The sequence below is a fragment of the Poecilia reticulata genome, chromosome 13 (assembly GCF_904066995.2).
Source record: "Poecilia reticulata chromosome 13, P_reticulata-male-v2, whole genome shotgun sequence".
NCBI lineage: Eukaryota > Metazoa > Chordata > Actinopteri > Cyprinodontiformes > Poeciliidae > Poecilia > Poecilia reticulata.
This window is the reverse complement of record NC_088842.1, coordinates 5523209-5547598: the sequence shown is the minus strand read 5'-3', so window position 1 is coordinate 5547598 and position 24390 is coordinate 5523209. Positions and strand designations below refer to the sequence as shown.

General features: G+C 38.2%; 2 protein-coding genes and 4 pseudogenes across 2 annotated transcripts; 1 reads left to right on the top strand and 5 right to left on the bottom strand.

Annotated features, from left to right (window-relative positions):
* Window positions 1-1667: 1667 nt before the first annotated feature.
* Window positions 1668-3179, top strand: LOC145554695 (diablo IAP-binding mitochondrial protein-like). The gene is made up of 6 exons (XM_081614939.1): window positions 1668-1956; window positions 2058-2157; window positions 2258-2383; window positions 2475-2585; window positions 2698-2794; window positions 2892-3179. The coding sequence occupies exons 1-6, from the start codon at window positions 1841-1843 to the stop codon at window positions 3095-3097; spliced, it is 756 nt and encodes a 251-aa protein (XP_081471065.1). The 5' UTR covers window positions 1668-1840; the 3' UTR covers window positions 3098-3179.
* A 677-nt stretch (window positions 3180-3856) lies between these two features.
* On the bottom strand, window positions 3857-4897 carry LOC145554694 (odorant receptor 131-2 pseudogene; annotated as a pseudogene).
* Window positions 4898-9011: 4114 nt separating this feature from the next.
* On the bottom strand, window positions 9012-11678 carry LOC103474185 (odorant receptor 131-2-like). The gene has a single exon (XM_008424986.2). It carries the CDS (start codon window positions 10283-10285, stop codon window positions 9359-9361), a length of 927 nt encoding a protein of 308 aa, XP_008423208.1. The 5' UTR covers window positions 10286-11678; the 3' UTR covers window positions 9012-9358.
* Window positions 11679-11805: 127 nt separating this feature from the next.
* LOC103474182 (odorant receptor 131-2 pseudogene) lies at window positions 11806-15250 on the bottom strand (annotated as a pseudogene).
* Window positions 15251-16227: 977 nt separating this feature from the next.
* LOC103474131 (odorant receptor 131-2 pseudogene) lies at window positions 16228-19776 on the bottom strand (annotated as a pseudogene).
* Window positions 19777-23168: 3392 nt separating this feature from the next.
* LOC103474129 (odorant receptor 131-2 pseudogene) lies at window positions 23169-24288 on the bottom strand (annotated as a pseudogene).
* Between the last annotated feature and the right edge of the window lie 102 nt (window positions 24289-24390).

Here is a 24390-nt window from a genome sequence, read left to right as displayed (position 1 = left end):
ATTTATTAGTAATAGGATGGAATATGTGAAGTAAACCATTGTAAATATGAGCTCAGATGTTAAAAACATTTTATTTTATTCTAAACTTAGAAACCGTAAAGCTCTGATCATTTTAAAACCCCGGACTTAACAGAGGTTGTAATTTCTCTTATCTATGTCCATATTATATATCGTACAGCTAAAATAATGACAATTAACGTTTTGATCAACATATTCAAATAAGGCATTTTAGCCAAATATTAAAACTAGGCTTTTCTTTATAAACAGGAATTAATTCTATGAGAATGAACTGATTGCTGAGTTCATCATTGGATTTCTGTCATCAACTCTTTATGGCAAACCCAAGGATAAAAAGAGTGTACTTCAGATATGTAAGGACAAAATATCTGATTTGGTCTTTGTTGCGATTCTGAGGTTTTTGCATTTGCTTTTCTTCTGTGTTTGATTTAGATAATTTTCTTGTTTGTTTACTTTATTAAGTTCTTCCATATTCCACTCAGTTCCTGCAGTCATTATTGCTCTACAAGTCTTGCCATATTCAGCAGTTAGTATCATCTTGAAGCTCTTGCCATATCTGTTCTTGCCTTTGTATTAAGTTTTCTGGTTTATTCAGGTGTTCTATTTCTTGTATTTCTGGATGTATTTCTCTTAGATATTTGCTGCATCCTGTTTGTAGTCAACCATCTGCATCTTGTCAGTCTTCAAACTCCCCGGTAACCAGGCTTGTTATTTTCCATTCCCTGCTGGATTCTTCCATTCCCTCCTGCTTTAATACAACATAGCCCTCATAGCTGGCAGATTTGTATTTGATCGTTGATCTTAAAAAATGTCAAAGAATCTTTCGTAGGGATGGAAATAGAAATATATTTTTACACATTGCGAGTGTGAGTGTGTGTGTGTTTAAGTGTGACTGTGTTTAAGAGTGGGAGTGTGTTTAACCCAGTCATTTCATTAGAACTATGATCACGAGACCTCAACATCTAACAGTTAATGTCATTATTCTGCATATTTTCTACAGCCTTTTGTGTTATTTGGACACAAATAACAGAATGTTCTTTACCCACCATGATCAGAGCAGTCTGAGGACAGATAACCTCATTACATAATTGTCTAAGTCATATTTTTGTCAAATTGAGATACCTGTGTAATGTTGATATTCTTATACTACTACATCATCCTGTCTAATTGCCCATGTCCTGAGCCTACCAAAACACTTGCTACAGTCCAAAGAAAACCATATTTTTTTTACATATTTTGAAATATATTTTATTCATTATTTTTTCCTGTTTTCCCAATGAGGTCTTTTAATTCTACTTAATTACTTGAAAAAATCAGCACATTCTTTTTCTATTGAACGTCAGAATGAAGGGAGAGTTACGACAACACAATTAAATTACTTTTAAAGTTTTGATCAAATATTTTTTGCCAACACTAGCATACCGTTAAACACATGTGCAACAACAAGAGGTGCACAGATAATAAAGTGCAACGTGCAGGGAAAGTGTTGTCCAAACTGTCACTACCCGCCTCTTTGTCCTGCACGTATCAGTAGGACTTTAGATAAAGCCAAATACGTACATTTGCAAGCAACGTCAACAGATCAATACCATTTACGTAATCAACAGGGGCCGAGGTTTTATAAATATCCTAAGGGTGGAACTGTCAGCACTCACTCAACAGACTCTAAACTTTCTGGATTATTTTCTTCATTCTACAAAGACAAGCCATCAATAAGTGAGCAGGACTTTCTTTAACTTTTTTGAAGACAGAAAATCAGCACTTATCGCTAAACAAATCTTAAAAACAGTCAGATAGAGCAGCTAAGCTAAAACTCTTCAAGATGCAAGCCGTTCGTCAGTGTTCAGTATGTGCAAAACGTGCTGCAGGAGGACTGGTACGAAACCAAGAGGTTTCCCTGTTGCAAAGGAGAGGTGCAGCCTGCATCCTCTACCTCAGGTAAGTTACTTTGTAAACAGGAAACGGTAGCAATTTAAGTTCTTATTTGTTGTTTATAACTTTAGATCTCTAAATGTTTCTTGTATCTTTTTCCTCTGCAGAACTTCAGAGAAGAGGAGGTCTGGAGTTCAGAAACCTGGAGAGATGACAAACCCGACTCACATCAGCCTGGCCTCATTAAGTGTCGGCCATGGGCTTTGGGTAAGTCAAAGACTCATGTAAAAACTGTAAAAATAAAAAAAACTATTCATACCATACGTGAAGAAAAACATGAAAACAAATGTTCTTTTCTTTTTTGCAGCAGGTTGAGGATCTTTCCCATAACTCTCTGATCAGGAGAGCTGCCTCAGTGCTGACAGACAGCTCCAGTTCCTTCCTCTCTCAGGCCACCCTGGCTCTCACCGATGCGCTGACAGACTACTCCAAGGTACATGTTCATCTGCATTTGCATAAAATGTCAAAATTGTTGCACTTAATTTGTCACAGGAATGTTAAATTTGTTTGTTCTTTTTCAAAAGGCTGTGCACTCACGCATCATTTTCCAAAAGAGATATCTCGCATCGCTGGGCAAGATGAGTCCGTCAGAGGAGGAGTCCCTCCGGCGGGCGATCAGTGGCTGGCGTTCAGAGGTAGGCCTGAGAAACGGTGTTTGAAAAAGATCTCAATACACTTCTAACATTTTTGTTTCTTGCAAAAACTTGGATTTGTAATACTGATTATTTCTTGTATGTGTCCTGACAGGCTGCTGAGAGACTGAATGAATGTAAGCATTATGACTCGACCTGGATTAATGCTGTCAACCTCTCTAAAATGGCAGCTGAGGCAGCATACTCCTCAGGTGAGGGAAATTAGAGCAGTGTACTCAAATATTTATTTTTTACCCTTTCCATGTTGTTCAGAAAATGATGTGCATGTTTGGGTCTCTAATTATGCAGGAGCCCATCAGGCGTCCATCCTGGTCCAAACAAATATTCAGGTGGCCCAGTCGCAAGTGGAGGAGGCACGGAAACTGTCATCAGAGGCCGATAAGAAGCTGGCCGAGACCAAAGTGGAGGAGATCCAGAGAATGGCCGAATATTCAGCTTTTCTAGAGGGCAGCGAGGAGCATGAGGTGCATGAAGCTTATCTACGGGAGGACTGAGTCAACCACAGCAGAAACCATGTCAAAGTGCAATTCATTTTCTTCTGAAACGTTCATCTATTAAACATTTGTTTTCTCTTCACTTTAACTTCATTTGGAGTTTGTAGCATTGTATAGATTGTATATATTTCTATTTACAAGACAATTTCCAGATGGAAATAGATAAATAGCAATTTTAGGAGTATTATCTACTGTAACACTTGTTGAGTTATTTATTTGATTTGTTTCGTTTCCACGATTAAACCATCAATGAGTATGGAGAAAGAGAACAACAAAAGCTGATGTTTTACTGTAGCAAAAATGTTTTTTTCTATTGTGTTTATCGTATTTGTTATGTTGAAAAATTAAAAAGGTATTTTAAAAAGTCTAAAAAAAATCTGTTGTGGCAAATGTATTTATTTATTTGATGATGATGATGGTTGAAATCTTTGCATCGTCATATTACTTCTGCTAATCATATTACAGAAGTCAAAACTTAAAGAAAAGACAGAGAGAACCTTATCATTATGACTTTAATCTGCAAGATTTGTGTCGAAGTTTACCAAGATTAAGAAATATACAGTTTTTTTATACAAAGAGATTACAGTACATTCTCAGTCATATTTCCCTACAATGTTTTTCTTTTAACAAGAAGCAAGAGAAATTTTGGGCATTTGAAAAAAAAAAACTACAACGTAAAACATTATTAGAAGTTACAACAAATCTTTAAAAAAAAATTCACATTTGTGTTAAACATAATTTTTACAAGGAATGCTTCTTTAAATATTAATAGAGTAAAAATGACCTTCTGTGCTTACTTTCACACTTTGTATTCATTATCGTTAGTACCACTTAGAATGTGTTTTTTTTATCAAATCTGAGGCAAATATTGTTTTTAAGTGCAAGAAAAAATATTTCATCCCTGAGCCCATAAATTAGAGGACTCAGACATCTTGGTGCCACACTGAATAATAAGTAGTTACAGTATCGGATGTCCATGAACAAATTAACATCAACTTTAAGAGCAGCAGCTTCAGTGAACGGGCTCCACAGCTGGATGAGGCAGAGCAGCAGCTGGAAGGCGTGAAGAATCACCGTTCTCATTCCTCTCTGTGTCGACTGTTTATTCTCTCCAGATGCAGCTTTGGCCACTTTGACAATCTGAATATAGCAGAAAACTAAGATTATGCACATGATCAAAAAGTAAAACTGACTTATAGCAGACCTAAAGTGGCGCTGCCACGGTTGCAAAAGGAACATCTCAATTGAACACAACCCCTTTTGTTGGTAGAGTTCAAAAGAAGCTGTTGCACAAAATATAAAGAGAATCAGTAAACAGGGAACCGAGCTGATGCCGTGAATGACGAGGATGCAGTGTATTGACCTGCGTGTGGAGCAGAGCTCCGCGTGCCGCAGTGGCAGGCAAATGGCCACGTAACGCTCCAGGGTCATAGCTGTCAGAGTCACAGGTGTGGCCATAACATAGAGCAGCGTGACAATGGAAATGACGGTACACAACCAGACCTGTATGGTGAATTGAAGAAAGTTCACAACCACCATAAGATTAGAAAGTACAAGTACAAAACTGTCTGACATCAACATCACAGCAAACAAAATATACCGAGCGCTGGTGTAGAAGCACTCCTTTTTGAAAAACGTCACAATGAGCAACATGTTGATGCACAGAAAAATAACCACCAAAATCTGAACAAGCAAAACACGGAAGCTTATCTGTTGCTGGAAAGAGACAACAGCAACAGAGCTGTTATTAGACATTTTTCTGTTAAAGAAAGTAAAATGATTCAGTCAATTGATGCAACAACTCACTGAGTGCATTGTGTTAAAAATAATAAACAGTTAAAAATAATAAACAGCAACAACAACAACAAAAAACTTAATTATTTCAATAAAATATAAAGCATAAGTCCAACCAAGGTGCTCAGATGAAATGCAGCAATTTAAAAACCTCTGATTCTCCTCCAAGGCAAGTAGTTAGTTTTAAACGGCCTGGTCACAAGATCTCCTTGTATGATGGCTTTAAATACAAGACATCCAAGAGCAAAATCTAATGAAAGTTAACTCTGTGGTGTCGTCATCGCCTCTTGCTGTTTGTGCACCTCAGTTCTCAAGAGGGAACAGAAGGAAACATAAAAATCAGGATATTCATTTCAAATTTGACTGTAAGAAAAGACTTTTGGTATTCTTCTGATTTAAAAAAATGTGTCTTAGTGATTTTTCTAAAGGAACAAGTCAAGTGTATACCAGCTTGGTTAAATAAGGTTTTTTATAGCCTTCCAGAGAAATGACACAGGCCAGCTGTGTTAAAACTATTTGTAATTGGTGTACTGAGGGGCGCTGAAGAAGGAGAGGCAAGTCCAAGAATAACAGATTCCTTTTGATTCTGTGTCTTTATCTCCATTAAGTAGTGAGAACCATGGTAACAGGTAACAAGTGTGTACTTTGTATGGTGCTTTATCTTGTTTGGAAGATTCCAAAGCACCATACACAACATTCAGTCATTGACACACGCACAGTGGCCCCATGTTTTCGGTGCGAGTATGAATACCACTGTAGCTCATTCTCCCTTGGCTGAGTTGCACCTGTTTAACACCTTTTGGAACCTGAAGCTATCAAAGATGCACAGAGGCTCCCACACACACGACCACAGCTGTTGCTTCAGTGAGCCGATGGCAGGAGAAACCCAGTACCACATGCTTGGATGAACTGCTGCCCACCTACACTCAAGCACTCAGGTGCAGAAATCATTTATCATAACCTCTTGACATGGAAAGAGCGGGCTGGATCTTGTTCTGTTTCTTGACCCCATAACCAAGGAGCTTGTCCTGCAACATGTGGGTCGCCAGGTTGATACACCGAGTGTAGCCACATGTTGCCCTGGGGCTGTGGCTGTGATCCAGTAGCTTGTCGTCATCGATATGTGAATGTGTGCGTGAATGGGAATTACTGATTTCGCTGTAAAGTGTCCTTGAGTGAATACAAGTCTGATGACATTTCATTTCAATCCGGAGAGATTCAGACAGAGAAAGAAAGTGATTATTAAAAGAATTTGACAAAATAAACATTAAGTCCTTTGGCGTTCAGGCCCCGGCCGAGGACGTCGAGCTGGACATTGATAAGCTTGATAAACATTCCAGATGCAGCATAGGAATGTAGACCCCCCAGGGCCTATACTGGTGGCGGCGGTTGAAGGAGGATGTGACCTGAGAGCCAGGAGCGGAAGGTGGAGATGGGGCGGGTGGGTTGATTGCAGCTGGTAAGTAGAGGAGGCCATGGATGAAGGTCCTTTTCAACTGGAGCCCGAACGATGATTGGCCGAAGCGAGGTTTGATCCAGCGCTGATAGGTCCAGGGTGAAGAGAGAGAGGTGCTGATTGATGAGGCAGGTGAAACTAGAGAGTCTTCCAGACAAAATTTTTGTCAAGACTCCATTTATTTTAAAACAGGCAGGACAGTGGTTGGCCCTTGACCACCAGGGTTGAGATCCACTGGGTTAGACAAACAACCTCCAATATCTGTCTTTGTGACATTGTGTGACTCGCTGCAGCTGCCTGCAAAGGTGGCTCTCCCTCTCTTGAAGACTCTAGTACTTGCTCATACTAGTCAAGGTTTATCTACTATCATACTTTAAGCCAGCAGCGCCACTTGAGTTGCCACACAAACCCAGTAAACAATGGAAATAGAGATTGACCAGTCATTTAAAGTCATTTACACTTTAGGGTTCAGTATTTTAACTATTGAGTCTTCAATGGGCACAGTGGCGCAGTTGGTAGAGCTGTTGCCTTGCAGCAAGAAGGTTCTGGGTTTGATTCCCGGCCCCGGTCTTTCTGCATGGAGTTTGCATGTTCTGCCTGTGCATGCGTGGGTTTTCTCTGGGTACTCTGGTTTCCTCCCACAGTCCAAAAACATGACTGTTAGGTTAATTGGTCTGTCTAAATTGTTCCTAGGTGTGTGTGTGTGCATGGTTGTGTGTCCTGTCTGTCTCTGTGTTGCCCTGCGACAGACTGGCGACCTGTCCAGGGTGACCCCGCCTCTTGCACGGAACGTTAGCTGGAGATAGGCACCACCACCCCTCCTGACCCCACTAAGGGACAAGGGTGTAAAGAAAATGGATGGATGGAGTCTTCAATGGCCAGAAGTTTCAATTTATGTATTTTTGTAGCACCAATTCACAGCAAATGTTGTTTCAAGGCACCTGAAAAAAAAAATTCAATTAAATTGTACATACATTCCAATTGATCCTAGTTATTAAACAATTAATTATTCAAATTAGTTATTTGTTTCCATCTAAGGAAACCCAGCAGATTGCATCGAGTCATTGACTTGCAGTATATTCACCCTCCTCAACCAGCTTGTATCGCTTGCATTGTGTCGTTGACTTTACAGCAATCCCTCAAAGTGAGCACGGATAAAGAGACCAGTTAATAATCAACAGCAAGTTCCTTAATTTTGGGAGATGGGTGACTGGCCGATTTTTACATGTGAAGCCAACCTTATCCACTGATAATATTTACCTCAGCAAAGGTCTAAAAAAATCACACACTGTCCTCTTCTGCTGTCCTGTGAGAGAGATTTGACTGATAGATCAGCCCACTGGCTCAGGTCTGCATGTTTGCAGTTAATAGTCACCCCACTGCTACCAACTAAGTAATATTCTTGCTCTATATAGAGCAATTAAATATATGTAATGACATTTCAGATAAAAATATTATATATGGTATTGACAAAAAATGGCAATTAGTGCATCCCTATGTATGTATGTATGTATGTATGTATGTATGTATGTATGTATGTATGTATGTATGTATGTATGTATGTATGTATGTATGTATGTATGTATGTATGTATGTATGTATGTATTGCGTGTGTGTGTGTGTGTGTGGGGGGGGGGTGTGCGCGTGTGTGTGTGTGTGTGTATGTATGTATGTAAAATTTAAATCATCTTACTTTGTAGTTGAAGCGTGGCACACAACACAATTCAGTTGCGTGTGTGTGCGTGTGTGGGGGTGTGCGCGTGTATGTGTAGGTGTGTGCGTGTGTGTACGTGTGCGCGTGTATGTGTAGGTGTGTGCGTGTGTGTGGGGGTGTGCATGTGCATGTATGCACTACTTTGTGTTTCTAATATATACTATCAAAAACGTCAAAGATTATGAATCATTTATATTTCAAAATATGATATATAAGATTACTGTTTAATAGTCTATCATGTAATTGATGATATAAATAGTATAAATAATTGTACATAATCAAACATCATGTAAAATGGAAAAAAGTTGTCTCTTTTTGATGTTCTGACAGTTAATTGACTATACATTGACAAGTAGGAAAGGGGCAGGACATTATAAGATATTATATCTTCTACCTGCTCTTGTTCAAACAAAAAATATAAAATTTGCATGTCACATGGGCAGAATAATTTGTTAAACATTTTTATTTCTTTCGCTTGTTTCATTCTATTTTATTTTATTTTGTTTTCTTTTTTCTTGATTGTCTTTTCTGTCTGTTCGAAATAAATAAATAAATAACATTTTCAGGATGCATGTATATGTGTAGTGTTAAGATCATTTTTACTGTAGATTTTAAACAGATATATTTTTTAAAAACGTCTTCAAAACAGAAATTGATTTTATGATATGGAAACGTGTCCAGTTAGTATTGCACATCTGAAAAAAAAACATACTGCACAAAGTGAGAAAATATTAACAAATGGTATAACCAATCCTTCAAAAAGAAAAGTGCTTCAAGTTTGCGTCATGCATGTTCAGTGTCAGAGGGACTCTTCTTTAAACAATAAAAAAATGGTGTTAAGCCAAACAAGAAGGATTATATTTGTCCAAAATTTCCTAATTTTATATTTCACATATGGAAAAAAATATAATGAGATAAGCATCCTAAGTGTTTCAAGTGTGCTTTTTGATTGATTCTAATAAAAAAGTTGCTTAAACTGTGCTAAATATAAAATAAGAGGTTGATCACATAAATTCAATGGAACAGAGGATGTGTATGAAATCATGACTTCTAAATGTCAGTCTATGTGTCTGAGCAATACTCTTAAAAAAACTAAAAAATAAACAACAATGTCTGACTTAAAATATTTATAGGGTGGAAAGTTCAAAGTGTTTCTTGTACCTATTCCTCGAAAAATCATCCAAAAAATACATCTTTTCAATTTTATTTAAAATATTTGTACAAGTATAAGCAAAAATGATCAGTTGTAGTATATACCCCGTCATTAACATGAATCAGACATAAATATATGCTTTCCTCAACATGACGGCTGTTTCTTGTACAAACCACAGAGAGCATAGTAACTGACCGCCTGAAAAAATAAATCATCCCTGAGACCATAGATCAGAGGACTCAAGCATCTGGGAGCTATAATAAAAGTTATGTAATTAAAGTACCTTAGATTAATAAATAACATTAAATCAAGCTGAAGCACAGCGGTTTCAATGAAGGGACACCACAGCTGGATGAGACAGAGCAGCAGTTGGAAAGCATGGAGAATCACAGTTCTGAGGCCTTTCCACGTTGACTTTTTATTCTCCCCCGATGCGGCTTTGGCCACCTTCATGATCTGAATGTAGCTGAACACAATCACAACACACATGATCAGGAAGTAAAACTGACTGATGGCCGATCGCAGGTGACCCTGCCATCCGTACAGGAAGAACGTCTCCATTAAGCATATCCGGCCTGTGGTGTAGACAGTGAGAGCAGAGGACGCAAAAAATATAGAGATGACAATAACACAGGGCACGGAGCTGAGACTGTGGATAATGAGGACAAGATGGAAGGTGGTGCGGGTGGTGCACAGCTCTGCATGCCGCAGGGGCATGCAGATTGCCACGTAGCGCTCCAGGACCATCGCAGTGAGCGTCAACGGTGTAACATATGTGTACACCGACAAAACAATGCAGATGATAAGACACAGCCACATCTGGATGGTAAAACCAAAGTAGCTCAGTATGAGCAGCACGTCCGTCATTATCAGAAACAGGCAGTCAGAGAACAGTGAAACGGCAAATAAGACGTAGCGCGTGGTGGTGTAAAAGTAATCTTTCAGAAAAAAAGTTGTGATCAGGAAAAAGTTTATGCAGAGAAAAACACATACTAAAGCCTGAACTACAATGACTCTGTAGTGGTTGTTTATGGAATAAGCTTTCTCTGTAAGCGAGTTATTGGATGCCATGTAAGCAAAAAAAAAAAAAAACAACAGACATATATCAAACAGCAGATCTAAACATAAAGGTGATGCTGCCTTGTGTTATAATCTTTTTTGAGAGATAAGCTAAAGCAGATGTTTATATTTTCTTTGCTGCAGATGAAATAGTCACAAATATGTTCATTGCACCCAGTCAACAACCATCTGAGCACGACACACCCACTGCTGTCTTCAGTCCAGTCTGGTGGAGTCGTCTGAGAGAGCAGCAGAAACTCCTTATAGGAGAAGTTTACACAACAGGGACATCTCGTGACCTCAGTGGTACAACGTGTTCTCACAGCGCCGCCTTTCACGTTCACGTTGCAACTCAAAATGATAAACTAAATTTAACAAAAAAAAAATGCTCACGTTCACACAGTCAGGTCTTATCCTTAGCGCCATCTTTTAAAACAAGATGCCGACATTATGCACCTCTTTACAAAATATGTGGTATTTTCAGCTGTAGAGTACTGTTGCCCTTTGTGAAAAAGTGACTCATATTTAAATAAAATAGCAAAATAAAATGTTGATAGTTGAACATAAAAAGTTGCCAAATATTGATGAACTCCATCAAGAATTTAAGCCCAGTCACCATCACTGGCTGTTCACAGCTTCAAAATACTTTGATTTGTCAAAATGGGTCCTTCCTTCTATCACCCACTTCTACATTATCTCCTCTTTTGGATTGCAGTAATGATGTGAAGATTATTGTCAGCATTGAAGTCCATTTCAAACTTATTTCATGATTGGTAAACCCTGGAGGAAGGTATTTCTGAGCAGCTTTGACTCTTTTTAGTGGGTATCCAGGTGAAAGGATAACCTTAAAACCGGTAACTAATGTAGCTAACTTTTTCAATTTGCTTAATCATTGTAGAAGACCTTCAACATGACAACTCCCAAGTCAAAGGTTAAGTTTTATTTAACCAAGAAAAAACAAATTGGGATTAATAAGAGAGAGCAAATAAAGAAACTAAAGATGCTTTTCCACTGGCAAGTTGCGCACTAACCGGTTAATGTTCAGTTCGTGTCTACCCCAGGTAGTGAGCTTTTCCATTATATGCTCTGTTCCTTGTTATTGTGGGCGGTCCATAAGCAGCAGCAGCAGCTGTGGTAAACTCTCTGCTAATGTTTGTAGCAACACTCAGTGATGGAGAACCTTCAGGTTGTGGTTCTGATGTACTCTAAACTGTGGAGATTATGGAAAGGTTTCCCATCTTATTTGTGAGTAAACCTATCAATTAAACTGACTTTAGACGTCACATGATTATATGAGATACACAGTGATATCCATCTTGTGATCCAGTTTGAGAACTGAGAAGTCAGAAGTGAAGGAGACAGCATGGCCCCCTTTGCTGTTAGCCCAATGGCCTCCTGGTGAGAAAAAGAGAGAAAAAAAAAACATTTACAAATTTGTACTTTTTTCAACATAAAACGAAAAAATTCCAAGATAATTTTCCTTTGAAGCCATAACAAAATCAAAATGTTTTTAAAAACCGACTTGTAGCAGCGAGTTTTGATAGGACCCAGTAACAAGCTTTAAAATATGAATAAGTTGGTCACTCTACACTAACCTTCATACATCCAGGCGGTGCCTCCAGATTGTAGAGATTATCCCTTTTCCATTTAGGTTCTTACAGTATGAGGTTCAAGAAGAGTCAGTGAGTTGAATTTATGAATTCAATTTATTGAGATTAAATGCAGTGCTGGTCCATTTCATGCTTTCCTCATGGGCTAACACAGCAAAATGGCCTCTAAAAATAGTTTCTGTTTCCTTTTGTGGGCCTCTATCTAAGCTACACCCTAAAGAGTTTGTCACTTCCGTTAACCTTAGCTAAGACAGTGTGCACCAAGTGTGTGCGTGTGTGTAGATATGAGTATGAATATGCAAGCAGCTAAAAAAGATAGAGGAAAACATAATTATTTTATTTATTCCCAACAAAACCCATTTTGTCTTACAAAAATTCATGGCCAGCCCAAACATGATGATAGATGATAGAATTACATTCTGGCACTTTACTTTTTGAAATATGCAACATTTTGGATTTAGTCAATGCAGTCAAATGATGCAAACCAATGGCCACGCATAAACTTTTTTTAATCCAACGTTCCAGTGTTTCACACTGTCAGAGCAATGAATGCTGTCAGCTGTCGATTAAATGGTTTTGGTGCTGTACCCTGCTCATTCCTGTGTCTGCTAGTACTATCCTGAAGTAGTTAGGAAAATCAGGCTGTGCCGGCTCTGCTAATGGAAAATGAATCTGGCCAAAGCGGACCGAACCAAATCAGCTAGAGGAATATTGGAAAAGCTCCTTGAGAAAATAAATTTCAGTGTAACAAAGAATGATTAGACACAAGGAAGAAATAAAACTATCCATCCATCCACCCATCCATTTTCTTTACACCCTTGTCCGTTAGTGGGGTCGGGAGGGTTGCTGGTGCCCATCTCCAGCTAATGTTCCGGGCGAGAGGCGGGGTTCACCCTGGACAGGTCAGAAATAAAACTAGAATCACTAAAAAACTTAACTAAGTTAAGCTATAACAAGGCTGATCTGAGCAAGGACAGAGACTAAGGAACACAGAATAATAATTAAGCTAGAATCAATATATCAAACCCCAAAACAACTCAAAACAACACAGTGCCTGACACGTACCAACAACTCTGCTGACACATCAAGTAAAATATTTGAACATTTGTTCTTTATGAATCACATTCACATCTATGTTCAATAAATTTCAGCTTCTTCTGTTGTTAACGTTTTACTGTGTCTATAAATGGACAGTGGAACACGTAATGCTTCAGAGCAACTAAAAACACCTCGTCCCTGAGGCCGTAGATAAGAGGACTCAGACACCGTGGAGCAAGATTTAAACAAATGTAATTAAAATATCTAACATTTATATATAAATTAAGATCAATCTGAAGCACAGCAGTTTCAATGAAGGGCACCCACAGCTGGATGAGACAGAGAAACAGCTGGAAAGCATGGAGGATCACGGTCCTGAGTCCTTTTCGAGTCGACTCTTTGTTTTCTCCTGATGCAGCTTTTGCCACTTTCATTATTTGAACATAGGAAAAAGCAATGAGGATACACATGATCAGGAAGTAAAACTGACTGACCGCAGACCTAACATGATTCTGCCATCTGTGCAAAAAAAACACTTGTGCGGTGCATAGTACATATTGTTTAAAGAAGCTCACAGTGACTGAAGAAAAAAAGATTAAAAGAAAAACAACGAAGGGTATGATGCTGAGGCTGTGAATGATGAGGATGCCCTGCAGGGCTCTTCCTGCAGTGCACAGCTCTGCATGACGCAGTGGCAGGCAGATAGCCACATAGCGCTCCAGGCTCATCGCTGTCAGAGTCAGAGGAGTGACATAATTATACATAGATGACAGAATGAAAAACAAAAGGCACGACCATGTTTGTAACGGGACAGAAAAATAGACAAAGAGCAGCAACACATTTGTCATTATTATATTGATGCAATCAGAAAATAATGCATTGGCAAACAAAATATAGCGCATGTTTGTGTAGAACATTTCCTTCATAAAAAATGTTATAATTAGCATCAAGTTAATGCAAAGAAGAACGGCCACCAACACTTGAACAAAAATCACTTGGTCATTGATCAGTCGACCTGAAGGTTTACCAGCATAAAGAGAATCGTTGTTAGTCATTGAAATTTTACATTCAAATGCAGAAATATTATTAAAAAATAATTTACAGGATTTCAGATTCCTGAATCAAAAATATCCTCAATACTTTGTTAGTAACCTTAAAATTTCTCTTAATAACCTTTAAACTTACTCTGATTAGCACAAAAAGACATATTAAGGTATTTGATGTCAGCTTATCTTTCATAGAGACCATCTGCAACACTTTTCAACTTTAATGTGGCATAAAGGCTCATTATGAGCACAAATGCCCTCTGTCTCTGTCTCTTAAACTTATATCATTATCCAGCTCACTCGTGGAAACAATGTTGTCATAATAACACGCCTCTGAGCTGTCTGATCATGAGGTAATTGGAAAGTACTGTAAAACCTTTACTGACAAGATTAATCCAGGGAGTTTCAACCGCAGTGTAAAGAAACACAAAATACAAAAAAGAAGTTTCTTAAATTGTTTGTGTGCTATTGTCTTTTTTTAAAATAGTGATTGAATAGGAACGGGTCCCAGGACTGAATCCTGGGGTACATATATTTAAGGCCAGCTGCACCAAACTCACTATGAGTGATTCTTATCTAACCCCAACAGGAATGCAGTCCAATATTTGGTGGGCGTGACCTAATTCCTCCACCACATTCCCAAGAATTGAAAACAAAAATCAGCCCCAAGCCAAGCTTTGGCCTACAATCATGAAACTTGGTACACATGTATCTTGACAGGACTCACAAAAGAGTCTCTTGGAGCCATGGTCCAAAAACCACAGGAAATTGGCCATTTTGGATCAAAGCCGCTATTTTGTTTCACATGTTGTATCTGAACAAACTCCTCCGGCTTTGGAGATGCAGGCTTCAGAATCAGTTAGCACAGTCCTTAGACATTGAAGATCAAACGTTATCAAATTCCTTTGGCTAGATCAAAGTATGTGGCCATGGCAAAGCCTCAAATCTTACCATTTGCCTTAAAACATCTAGGTGGAATAACTTTCACACATGGGCTCTCAACTGCCTCAGACTTTGTCTCTCATAACCAACCAGCACTGATCAAATTCACATCGTCAGTTGGTGACGTCACCATTTCCCTGTACCCTTTGAAAAGGAAGTCACCTGTTTTCTTACTGGTTCACTTCTGTTGACTCTTTGATTCACACAGATTTGAACCTGTGTTTAATGACATAGAACAACATAATGTTGAATCATCTCAACACTAGCTGATGACTGAACCATGTGTGCGTGGGAGGATATGGCCAATTCCAATCACTCGCTGTTTCCATATGGTTGGCTCTAAATCATCTCAACGTGTATTTGTATTATTTAAAGTCTCTCAGGTTTGCTGTTTTTTTCTTCTTTCATGTTATGCATAGAACCTGATCAAGAGTCGTTTTGTGTCAGGCTTATTTTGCTTTATGATTGCACTGTTTGTGTGTACAGCTACGGGAAGCACAAATGGATAGAGAGAATAATGTTGTAATGGGAATCATAGGTGTAGGAAGCGGGGAGAAAGCCGCAGCCGGTACCGCCCCCCAGGGGGCGTTCAGAGGACTGCAGGGGGGGCTGGCGGCCATTTTTACAAAAGGGGGGCGCTGGGATGCCTTTGGGGGGCGTTTGGTCAATGGTAAACTTTACACCTTAAATGCACAACAATAAAACTTGGTAAAACTGTATTGTGTAACATTAAATCATGCTGGCTGCAACTGTATCGATGGCAGCTCTTCTTCTGTTCAGTGTTTGTAGCTTCATGGCGCATCTCCGCTCCGCATCAGTTCAGCGTTACACCGGCTGATGACGCTGCTGTGATTCACTTTGTCTGGTATTTATGTAGCTACATATGTTTTTGCAGTTCTGTGATCATGTCAAAGCAGCAATTTATATTAAAAAGTGTTTTATTTCCATTTGAAAGCTGCCCGCTTCCATGGAAGGACAACAGAAAATCGCTCTTATAAACATGTAATTACGAAAATCACGATGCCCTCACTTTGTATCCCTCTGAAAAATGAACCCATTTAAATAAATAAATCCCTCCATGGGTGATACCACAGAGAGCGTTCATTTTATAGCGTTAACACCGGAGCTGTAAGTGGTCCGACATGATTGAACAACGGTACCACAGCACTTTTAAATTTCAATAATCAGAATGCAGAAATTGTTTCCGTTGTTTTAAAATGTTTATGTCAGTCTGCTTTTTCCCCATCGATATGTTTCCCGACCGCCCTGCACCTTAGGGGCTAAAAAAAAAAAAAAAAAGAAAAAAACGCTGCGCACATTGCGCAAAACTCTGAAACATGAGAAGCGGGCAAAACGGAGCGACGAACTAGATGTGAATTATGGCATAAAAACAGAGAATCCGACGCTGAACAGTGAAAAATAAACACATGATGTGAAACACATGATGATTAGGCGGCGCAGCAGGTGATGAGTGAAAATTACTGATGGTCAATAATCGATAAAATAAATCTACCAACAGGAAAGAAACTAAAGTGGACATAGCAACAAACCAAAAGAGGATAATACTAATCAAATGAAACTAAATGGAAATGAATGAAGAACAAAATGCAAGAATAAACTAAGAAACTAAAGTAAATACGGAGGAATAAACTGGTATGGCAAGACCTTTCGATCAATAATTAATACAGAGGACTGGAAAGAATAAACAGACACTATTTCCAGATAAAAGGTAAAATAATATTGTTCAAGTGCCATGGGCAGGGGCGTAACTACACATTATTCAGGTGGATGCGAAAACATAAATCGGCACCCCCCATGAAGGAGCGTAGAAACTCGCCTCCCTCCAGCCCCCCTCCTCCAGACGCTGATAGGTTTTGGGTAAAACTCGCTACATTTACCCCGTTATGTGCGCGAGGTGAAGGAGCGTAAGGCGCGCTGAAGTGTACGGGAAAACATAATCGGTACGCCGATTCAAAACATTTACGATAATGATAGTATCATTAATAATAAAATAATTGTCAGTGCAAAGTAGCCTACAAATTCTTTGGTGGGGGGCGGTGAGGGACCTGGACAAAGGCTAGGGGGGCGCTGGCCCGAAAAAGGTTGAGAAACACTGATTTAGAATGAAACTGAAACAGCAGCAAAATGAGCCTTTTTATTATTTAAAGTGAGCAACACCTGATCATACTGACCACTTAACATGAATTTATATTATATTATATTATTTAGATATTTAGGAGAACAGCAGAGCTAGAATGATGAAGAAAGGTGAAGAAGCTCTGGTGAGGTCTTCATTTAGCTTATTGAAATATGTATTAACTGTTTTTAATTTTTAAATAAACTAAACTATTTTATTTTGAGAGGAGCAGGTCAGGGAAGACATAGAGTCAGGTGGAGTTTCAGAGTGTGACGATATAAAAATTATATTAATTTCAATAAAACCAGGTGAAGACTGATGTCAGGTTGATTTCTTTCAACGTTTGAATATTTTTTTCATTATTTCCACACTATCAGGGTAATGGTTAGGAGACAATGAGAAAAGTGATTGAGGAGAGGTTTAAAAATAAATTAGTGAAAATTTTTGCTACACAGTAAATAGAGTTGAGATGTATAATAATGTATACATCTGAAAATTAAGTTGCTTAAATTCTCATTCTGTAATCAATCAATCAATCAAATTTTATTTGTATAGCACATTTCAGCAGCAGATCCCGCTTCTCGCCCGGAACATTAGCTGGAGATGGGCACCAGCAAACCTCCCAACCCCACTAAGGAACAATGGTGTCAAGAAAATGGATGGATGGATGGATTTCAGCAGCAAGGCATTTCAAAGTGCTTTACATAATTAAAATAAAAACAGCATGTGACAGTGAATAAACAGTTAGAAAGACAAAGAATTTTTTTTTTCATATGATAAAAACATACTTTTTACATTTTGTTCACATTCTGACTCTGTACATTACTGTAGTGTCTGTTGTAAATCCATGAATCCATGCAGGGACATCAGGCTGCAGAGAGTCAGAGGGAGGCAGAGACAGAAACACATATCTGTAGATATTTTAGTTTTTTGTGACTATGACAACACAGAAGCAGTGTTGACAACTCAATTATCAGTATGAAAATGACATTTCTATGAAACACAGTGATTTAAAAATATATATATAAATATATTTTTAGTTTTATTTGATTTTTTTCTTTTTGATTTTGGGTGCATTAGAGAACACAGAAAAGACAACAGTTGAAAATATCTTTAGTGTGATGTTACTATATGTCAACCCAAGTAAAAAAACTTCAGATAGGTGTGTTTTTTAACTACTAGATATTGTTCAACTAAAATGTTATGTCCATTTCTCTTTCCTGTCACATTCTTAGCAAGTGCTCACAAATCAAACATTGGAAAAATAAAACTACTCTATAAAATTCATGGTTTCCTACAAAAATGTCAATCATCATAAATTTTAATTTTGATACACAACTCACATAAACTCAGTTGATGTTTCTTTCCTTTGAACAATACAAACATTAAGTTTCCACACATAAAGATTCTAAATACAAAATATGGTGTTTTTAATTATTGATTATTGAATTCAAAGGTTTTATATTTAAACAAGCCTGTTGAAATGTTTGAACCTCGTTGCATATTATACAGCTTTAAAAGATATTTCTGGCAAAGATTTGCTTTTCCAGGATTACAGTTTTAACATGTTGGCCTTGAATGGGCAGCTGAACAGCCATTGTTTCAGCGCAAGCAGAAACGCTTCATCTCTGAGGCCGTAGATAAGAGGACTCAGGCATCGAGGAGAAAGATTAAACAGAATATAGTTAATGTATCTGACATTTATAAATACATTGACATTAGTCTGAAGAACGGCAGCTTCAATGAAAGGGGTCCACAGCTGGATGAGACAGAGAAACAGCTGGAAAGCATGGAGGATCACAGTTCTGAGTCCTTTTCGTGTCGACTCTTTGTTGTTTCCAGATGCAGCTTTGGCCACTTTCATTATTTGAAAATAGGAGAAAGCATTGAGGATACACATGATCAGGAAGTAAAACTGACTGACTGCAGACCTAACATGACCCTGCCACCTGTGCAAAATTAAAGATTCCACAGAGCAGATGATGTGTTGTGTGAAGAAGCTAAAGGTGACTGAAGAAAGCAACATAAAAAAAATCACAGTGTAGGGAATAAAGCTGAGGCTGTGAATGATGAGGACGCCCTGCAGGGCTCTGGCTGTGCTGCACAGCTCTGCATGACGCAGAGGCATGCAGATAGCCACATAGCGCTCCAGGCTCATCGCTGTCAGAGTCAGAGGAGTGACATAATTACACAGAGATGACAGGAAGCAAAAGAAAAGACATGGCCATGTTTGTATAGGAATGGCAAAATAGCTCAAGATCAGCAACAAATTTGAGATGATTAAATTTACATAATCAGAAAATAGTGTGGTGACAAATAAAATGTAGCGCATGTTTGTGTAGAAGGTTTCCTTAGTAAAAAAGGTTGCAATCAGCATGGAGTTAATGCAAAGAAAAATACCCACCAGAATCTGTACAATTATCACCTTGTCATTAATGTTTCGCTTTGAAATTTGACCACCAACAACAGAGGTGTTGTTACTCATTTCAGTGGTAAATACAAAAAAACTCGGAACCTCAAAGAATTTCTTTAACTCATCCTCATTAGAACAAAGTACATTTGCATACAGTTCTAAAACATCAAATCGTTTCTATTAACAGTTGCTTTCCAACTCTGACGTGGCTTCATGGCTCATTGTGAGCACAAATGCTCTCTGAACATTCTTCGTAAACCTTGATATGCACATAGGAATCACGTGGAAACAATGTCGTCATGGCAACACGCCTCTGGAGTTTATCCTCATCACACAATGGCGATTTTTTAAACATCATGGCGATGTTTAAAACTATATTCACTGATGCTAAAAGTTTAGGTTATTTCATTGAATTTTAACAATGAAAACATAACAAAGAGAGAGATTTATAGCTGATTGGGAAATATCTATAATTAAAATATATAATCATAAGTGATATTTAAGCATCTTGAACATTAAAAATGCTTGAAACATAACTTAACTATATAATTTATAATGATTAATCAGTTGTTGAAATAATCTTCAACTAATTTAGTAATCAATTAATCGTTAACTTTAGTAGACAGACTCTGAAACATGCCTTTGACTGAAAGACAAATACTCTGAGAGCACATATCAAGTCAAAACTGAACTGAGTATGAATACATCAAGATGGAAAAATTGTCTGTTAAAACAGTTGCTGGTCATTAAAATATTAGAATATCATGAAAAAGTTGACTTATGTCAGTAATTCTATTCAAAAGTGAAACCTGTATGCTATATGAACTTGAAAGTGCAGATTTAACACTATCAAAGTTAAAATCTATCACAGTATTTTAAGTCACAAAGAAAAACTGAAACGATGTGCGATTTGATCAACATTAAAATAATGAAAATGCTCCTCAAATGTTGCCTCAACATTTCGTACCAGAAAATAAATACCATTCTCAAATATACAAAAGAAAAAAAAACAATTGGAAAAATAGGTAGCTCATTGACAAAATCATGATGCTGAAATATTACATTGGTGCGTTGTGTAAGAATCTACAAACATGCCAGTTATCATTTATTAAATGTATAGCTTGCAGTATATTAGGCTAAAATTGGAAGCCTAATACTTCCAAAACAAAAGTGATAAATTTCAGTATGTTTGAAGTTGAACACTTACACTAGATATGAACATTGCTCTTAGCTTCATTACTTTTGGACATTTTGTACCATCAGATGACTGAAATAAGGTTCAGTCAATACCTGGTTGGTCGTCCAATGATTCATCTGCATCCTGGTACCTGGCAGAGTAAAGGAGTGACTGTCAGGCTCTCAGTTTCTCATAACACTTTTACTTTGAAGGATGTATGTCACGTCTTCCACAGTTTGGTAGATCTCTCTGGTCCAAAGCCCAGTGTAAAATCTTGTATTTGCAGCAATAATGTGACATTGCATAGCTACTTTTAATAATTTCCAAGTGTGTGACAATCATAAGCAGCTATGGATACCAGCCTCTATTTAGATATATCTATTTAGGTACATAGATGATCAGATAGATTGATAGATACACACGGGAACCCAAAATTCAGTATCTTAGAAAATTAGAATATTGTGAAAAGGTTCGATATTGAAGATACCTGGAGTCACACTATAATTAGCTAATGAACTCAAAACACCTGCAAAGGAATTTAAAATGCCTCTCAGTCTAGTTTTGTAGGCTACACAATCATGGGGAAGACTGCTGACTTAGTGTTAATGGTCTAAAATATAACCACTGACACCTTGCACAAGGAGGGCAGGTCACAAAAGGTCATTGCTAAAGAGGCTGGCTGTTCACAGAGCTCTGTGTCCAAGCACATTCATAGAGAGGCGACAGAAAGGAAAAGTTGTAGTAGAAAAAAACGTCTACAAGCAATCAGGATAACCACACCCTGAAAATTGTAGAACAAAACTCATCGAAAAATGTCAATGAGTTTTCTGAGGTCAAAGGTCAGCACAGCCATTTAACCTGGACATTTTAGAACACTTTATGCTTCCGGATACTTTGTGGAGATGCAGATTTAATTTTCCAACAGTGCCAAAGCTAAACTTATATAGCGTTTTTCCAGTCATTTTGACCACTCAAAGTGCTTTACACTAGAGTCACATTCACCCATTGGTAGGCAATTTGGGGTTAAGTGCCTTGCCCAAGGGCACATTGGCATGTGGCCGGAGGAAACTGGAATCGAACCTACAACCTTCCGATCGCAAGATGACTACTCTATCCACAGAGCCGCTTTACTGGCCACCTGACCTTAACCCAGTCCTTCTCAAATCCAGTCCTCAGGTCCCCCCTGCTCTGCATGTTTTAGATGTGCCTCTATTCCAGTACAGCTGATTCAAATGATTGCATGACCATCAAGTACTGCAGAAGCCTGTTAATCACAAAGTATTCAATCCAGGTGTGTGGCAGAAGAGAAACACCTAAAACATGCAGGGCAGGGGGTCGTGAGGACCGGAATTGAGAAACACTGCCTTAACCCCATAGAAAATCTATGAGCCTTTGTGAAGAGGAAGACATAATATGCCAGACCCAATAATTCAGATGGGCTGAAGGCCTCTATCAGCTCAGAGCAACCTGGACTCTCATACCTGAGCAGTGCCACAGACTGACTGACTCCATGCCACGTTGCATCGCTGCAGCAATCCAGGCAAAAGGAATCCCAACTAAGCATTGAGTGCTATGCATGCTCATATTTTTCATGTTCATATTTTTCAGTTGGCCAACATTTCTAAAAATCCCTGTTTTTTTGTATTGGTCTTAAGTGATATTCTAATTATCTGAGATGCTGAAATTGGGGTTTTCATTAGTTGTCAGATATCAACAATAAAATAAACATTTGAAATATTTCAGTTGCCCTGTGACAGTCTGGCGACCTGTCCAGGGTGTACCCAGCCTTTCGCCCGGAGCGTTAGCTGGAGATGGGCACCAGCACCCCTCCACGACCCCACTAAGGGTGTAAAGAAAATGGATGGATGGATGGAAATATTTCAGTGTGTAATGAAAGAATATAATGTACAAGTTTCACTTTTGAATGGAGTTATTGAAATTCCCGTGATATTCTACTTTCGTGGCCAGTACCTATATTTTCTATCCAGATGACCTAGTTTTTGTTTCACACTGTCCACATTCTGAAACAAAAGTGCACCTTTTGCTATCCAAATATTAAATGGTTAATTCAAGAAATAATCAACAGATCAGCCCTTCACTGCATTGGTGTTTAGTCAAGCAGAAAGAACTAAACTTTTCTCATGTTTATGTTAGAAGCAACTTTTTACCATCCGTTGCAACAGATGATCCAGCAATCACTGAAGGAATAAGATGTCATTGCATTTTAGGCAATAAAGTGTGCATTTTCTTACATAAAAAAGGAAATGAATAATTTATTAATATGCATTTTCTATTGTTTTCCTAATATTGTCTAAAATGAGCTAGTGATTAAATGAAAAAGAAATGCAAAATGTGCTTTTTAAAAAAATCTGATTAACCAATTATTCATTAGAATAATTGGTAAAACCTAAAATAATCGCGAGCTGCAGCCCTAACATTCAGTGATGTTTCTTTGCTTCGAACCACACAAAGTTTTCACACATACAGATTCAAAAGACAGAGGAACTATCATGCTTTTTAATTATCGATTTATAAAGAAATTCAAACGTTTCATGTTTAACAACTTAGTTAAAATGTTTTTTTGACATCATTGCATATTACACAGCTTTAAAAGATATTTCTAGACAAAAATTTGCCTTTCCAGGATTACAGTTTTAACATGTTGGCCTTGAATGGGCAGCTGAACAGCCAGTGTTTCAGCTCAAGCAGAAACGCTTCATCTCTGAGGCCGTAGATAAGAGGACTCAGGCATCGAGGAGCAAGAATAAACAGAATATAGTTAATGTATTTGACACTTATAAATACATTGACATTAATCTCAAGAATAGCAGCTTCAATGAAAGGGGTCCACAGGTGGATGAGATAGAGAAACAGCTGGAAAGCATGGAGGATCACAGTTCTGAGTCCTTTTCGTGTCGACTCTTTGTTGTTTCCAGATGCAGCTTTGGCCACTTTTATTATTTGAACATAGGAGAAAGCGATGAGGATACACATGATCAGGAAGTAAAACTGACTGATCGCAGACCTAACATGACCCTGCCACCTGTGCAAAATTAAAGATTCCACAGAGCAGATGATGTGTTGTGTGAAGAAGCTAAAGGTGACTGAAGAAAGCAACATAAAAAAAATCACAGTGTAGGGAATAAAGCTGAGGCTGTGAATGATGAGGACGCCCTGCAGGGCTCTGGCTGTGCTGCACAGCTCTGCATGTCGCAGAGGCATGCAGATAGCCACATAGCGCTCCAGGCTCATCGCTGTCAGAGTCAGAGAAGTGACATAATTACACAGAGATGACAGGAGGCAAAAGAAAAGACATGGCCATGTTTGTATAGGAATGGCAAAATAGGTCAAGATCAGCAACAAATTTGAGATGATTAAATATACACAATCAGAAAATAGTGTGGTGACAAATAAAATGTAGCGCATGTTTGTGTAGAAGATTTTCTTAGTAAAAAAGGTTGCAATCAGCATGGAGTTAATGCAAAGAAAAATACCCACCAGAATCTGTACAATTATCACCTTGTCATTAATGTTTCGCTTTGAAATTTGACCACCAACAACAGAGGTGTTGTTACTCATTTCAGTGGTAAATACAAAAAAACTCGGAACCTCAAAGAATTTCTTTAACTCATCCTCATTAGAACAAAGTACATTTGCATACAGTTCTAAGACACCAAATAATTTCTATTAACAGTTGCTTTCCAACTCTGATGTGGCTTCATGGCTCATTGTGAGCACAAATGCTCTCTGAACA

Coding starts and splice junctions, on each gene's coding strand:
- LOC145554695 (XM_081614939.1), top strand. CDS start 1,841: ATGCAAGCCGTTCGTCAGTGTTCAGTATGTGCAAAACGTGCTGCAGGA. Junction 1,957..2,057: donor GCCTGCATCCTCTACCTCAG/GTAAGTTACTTT, acceptor TTTCCTCTGCAG/AACTTCAGAGAAGAGGAGGT. Junction 2,384..2,474: donor CGCTGACAGACTACTCCAAG/GTACATGTTCAT, acceptor CTTTTTCAAAAG/GCTGTGCACTCACGCATCAT.
- LOC103474185 (XM_008424986.2), bottom strand. CDS start 10,285: ATGGCATCCAATAACTCGCTTACAGAGAAAGCTTATTCCATAAACAAC.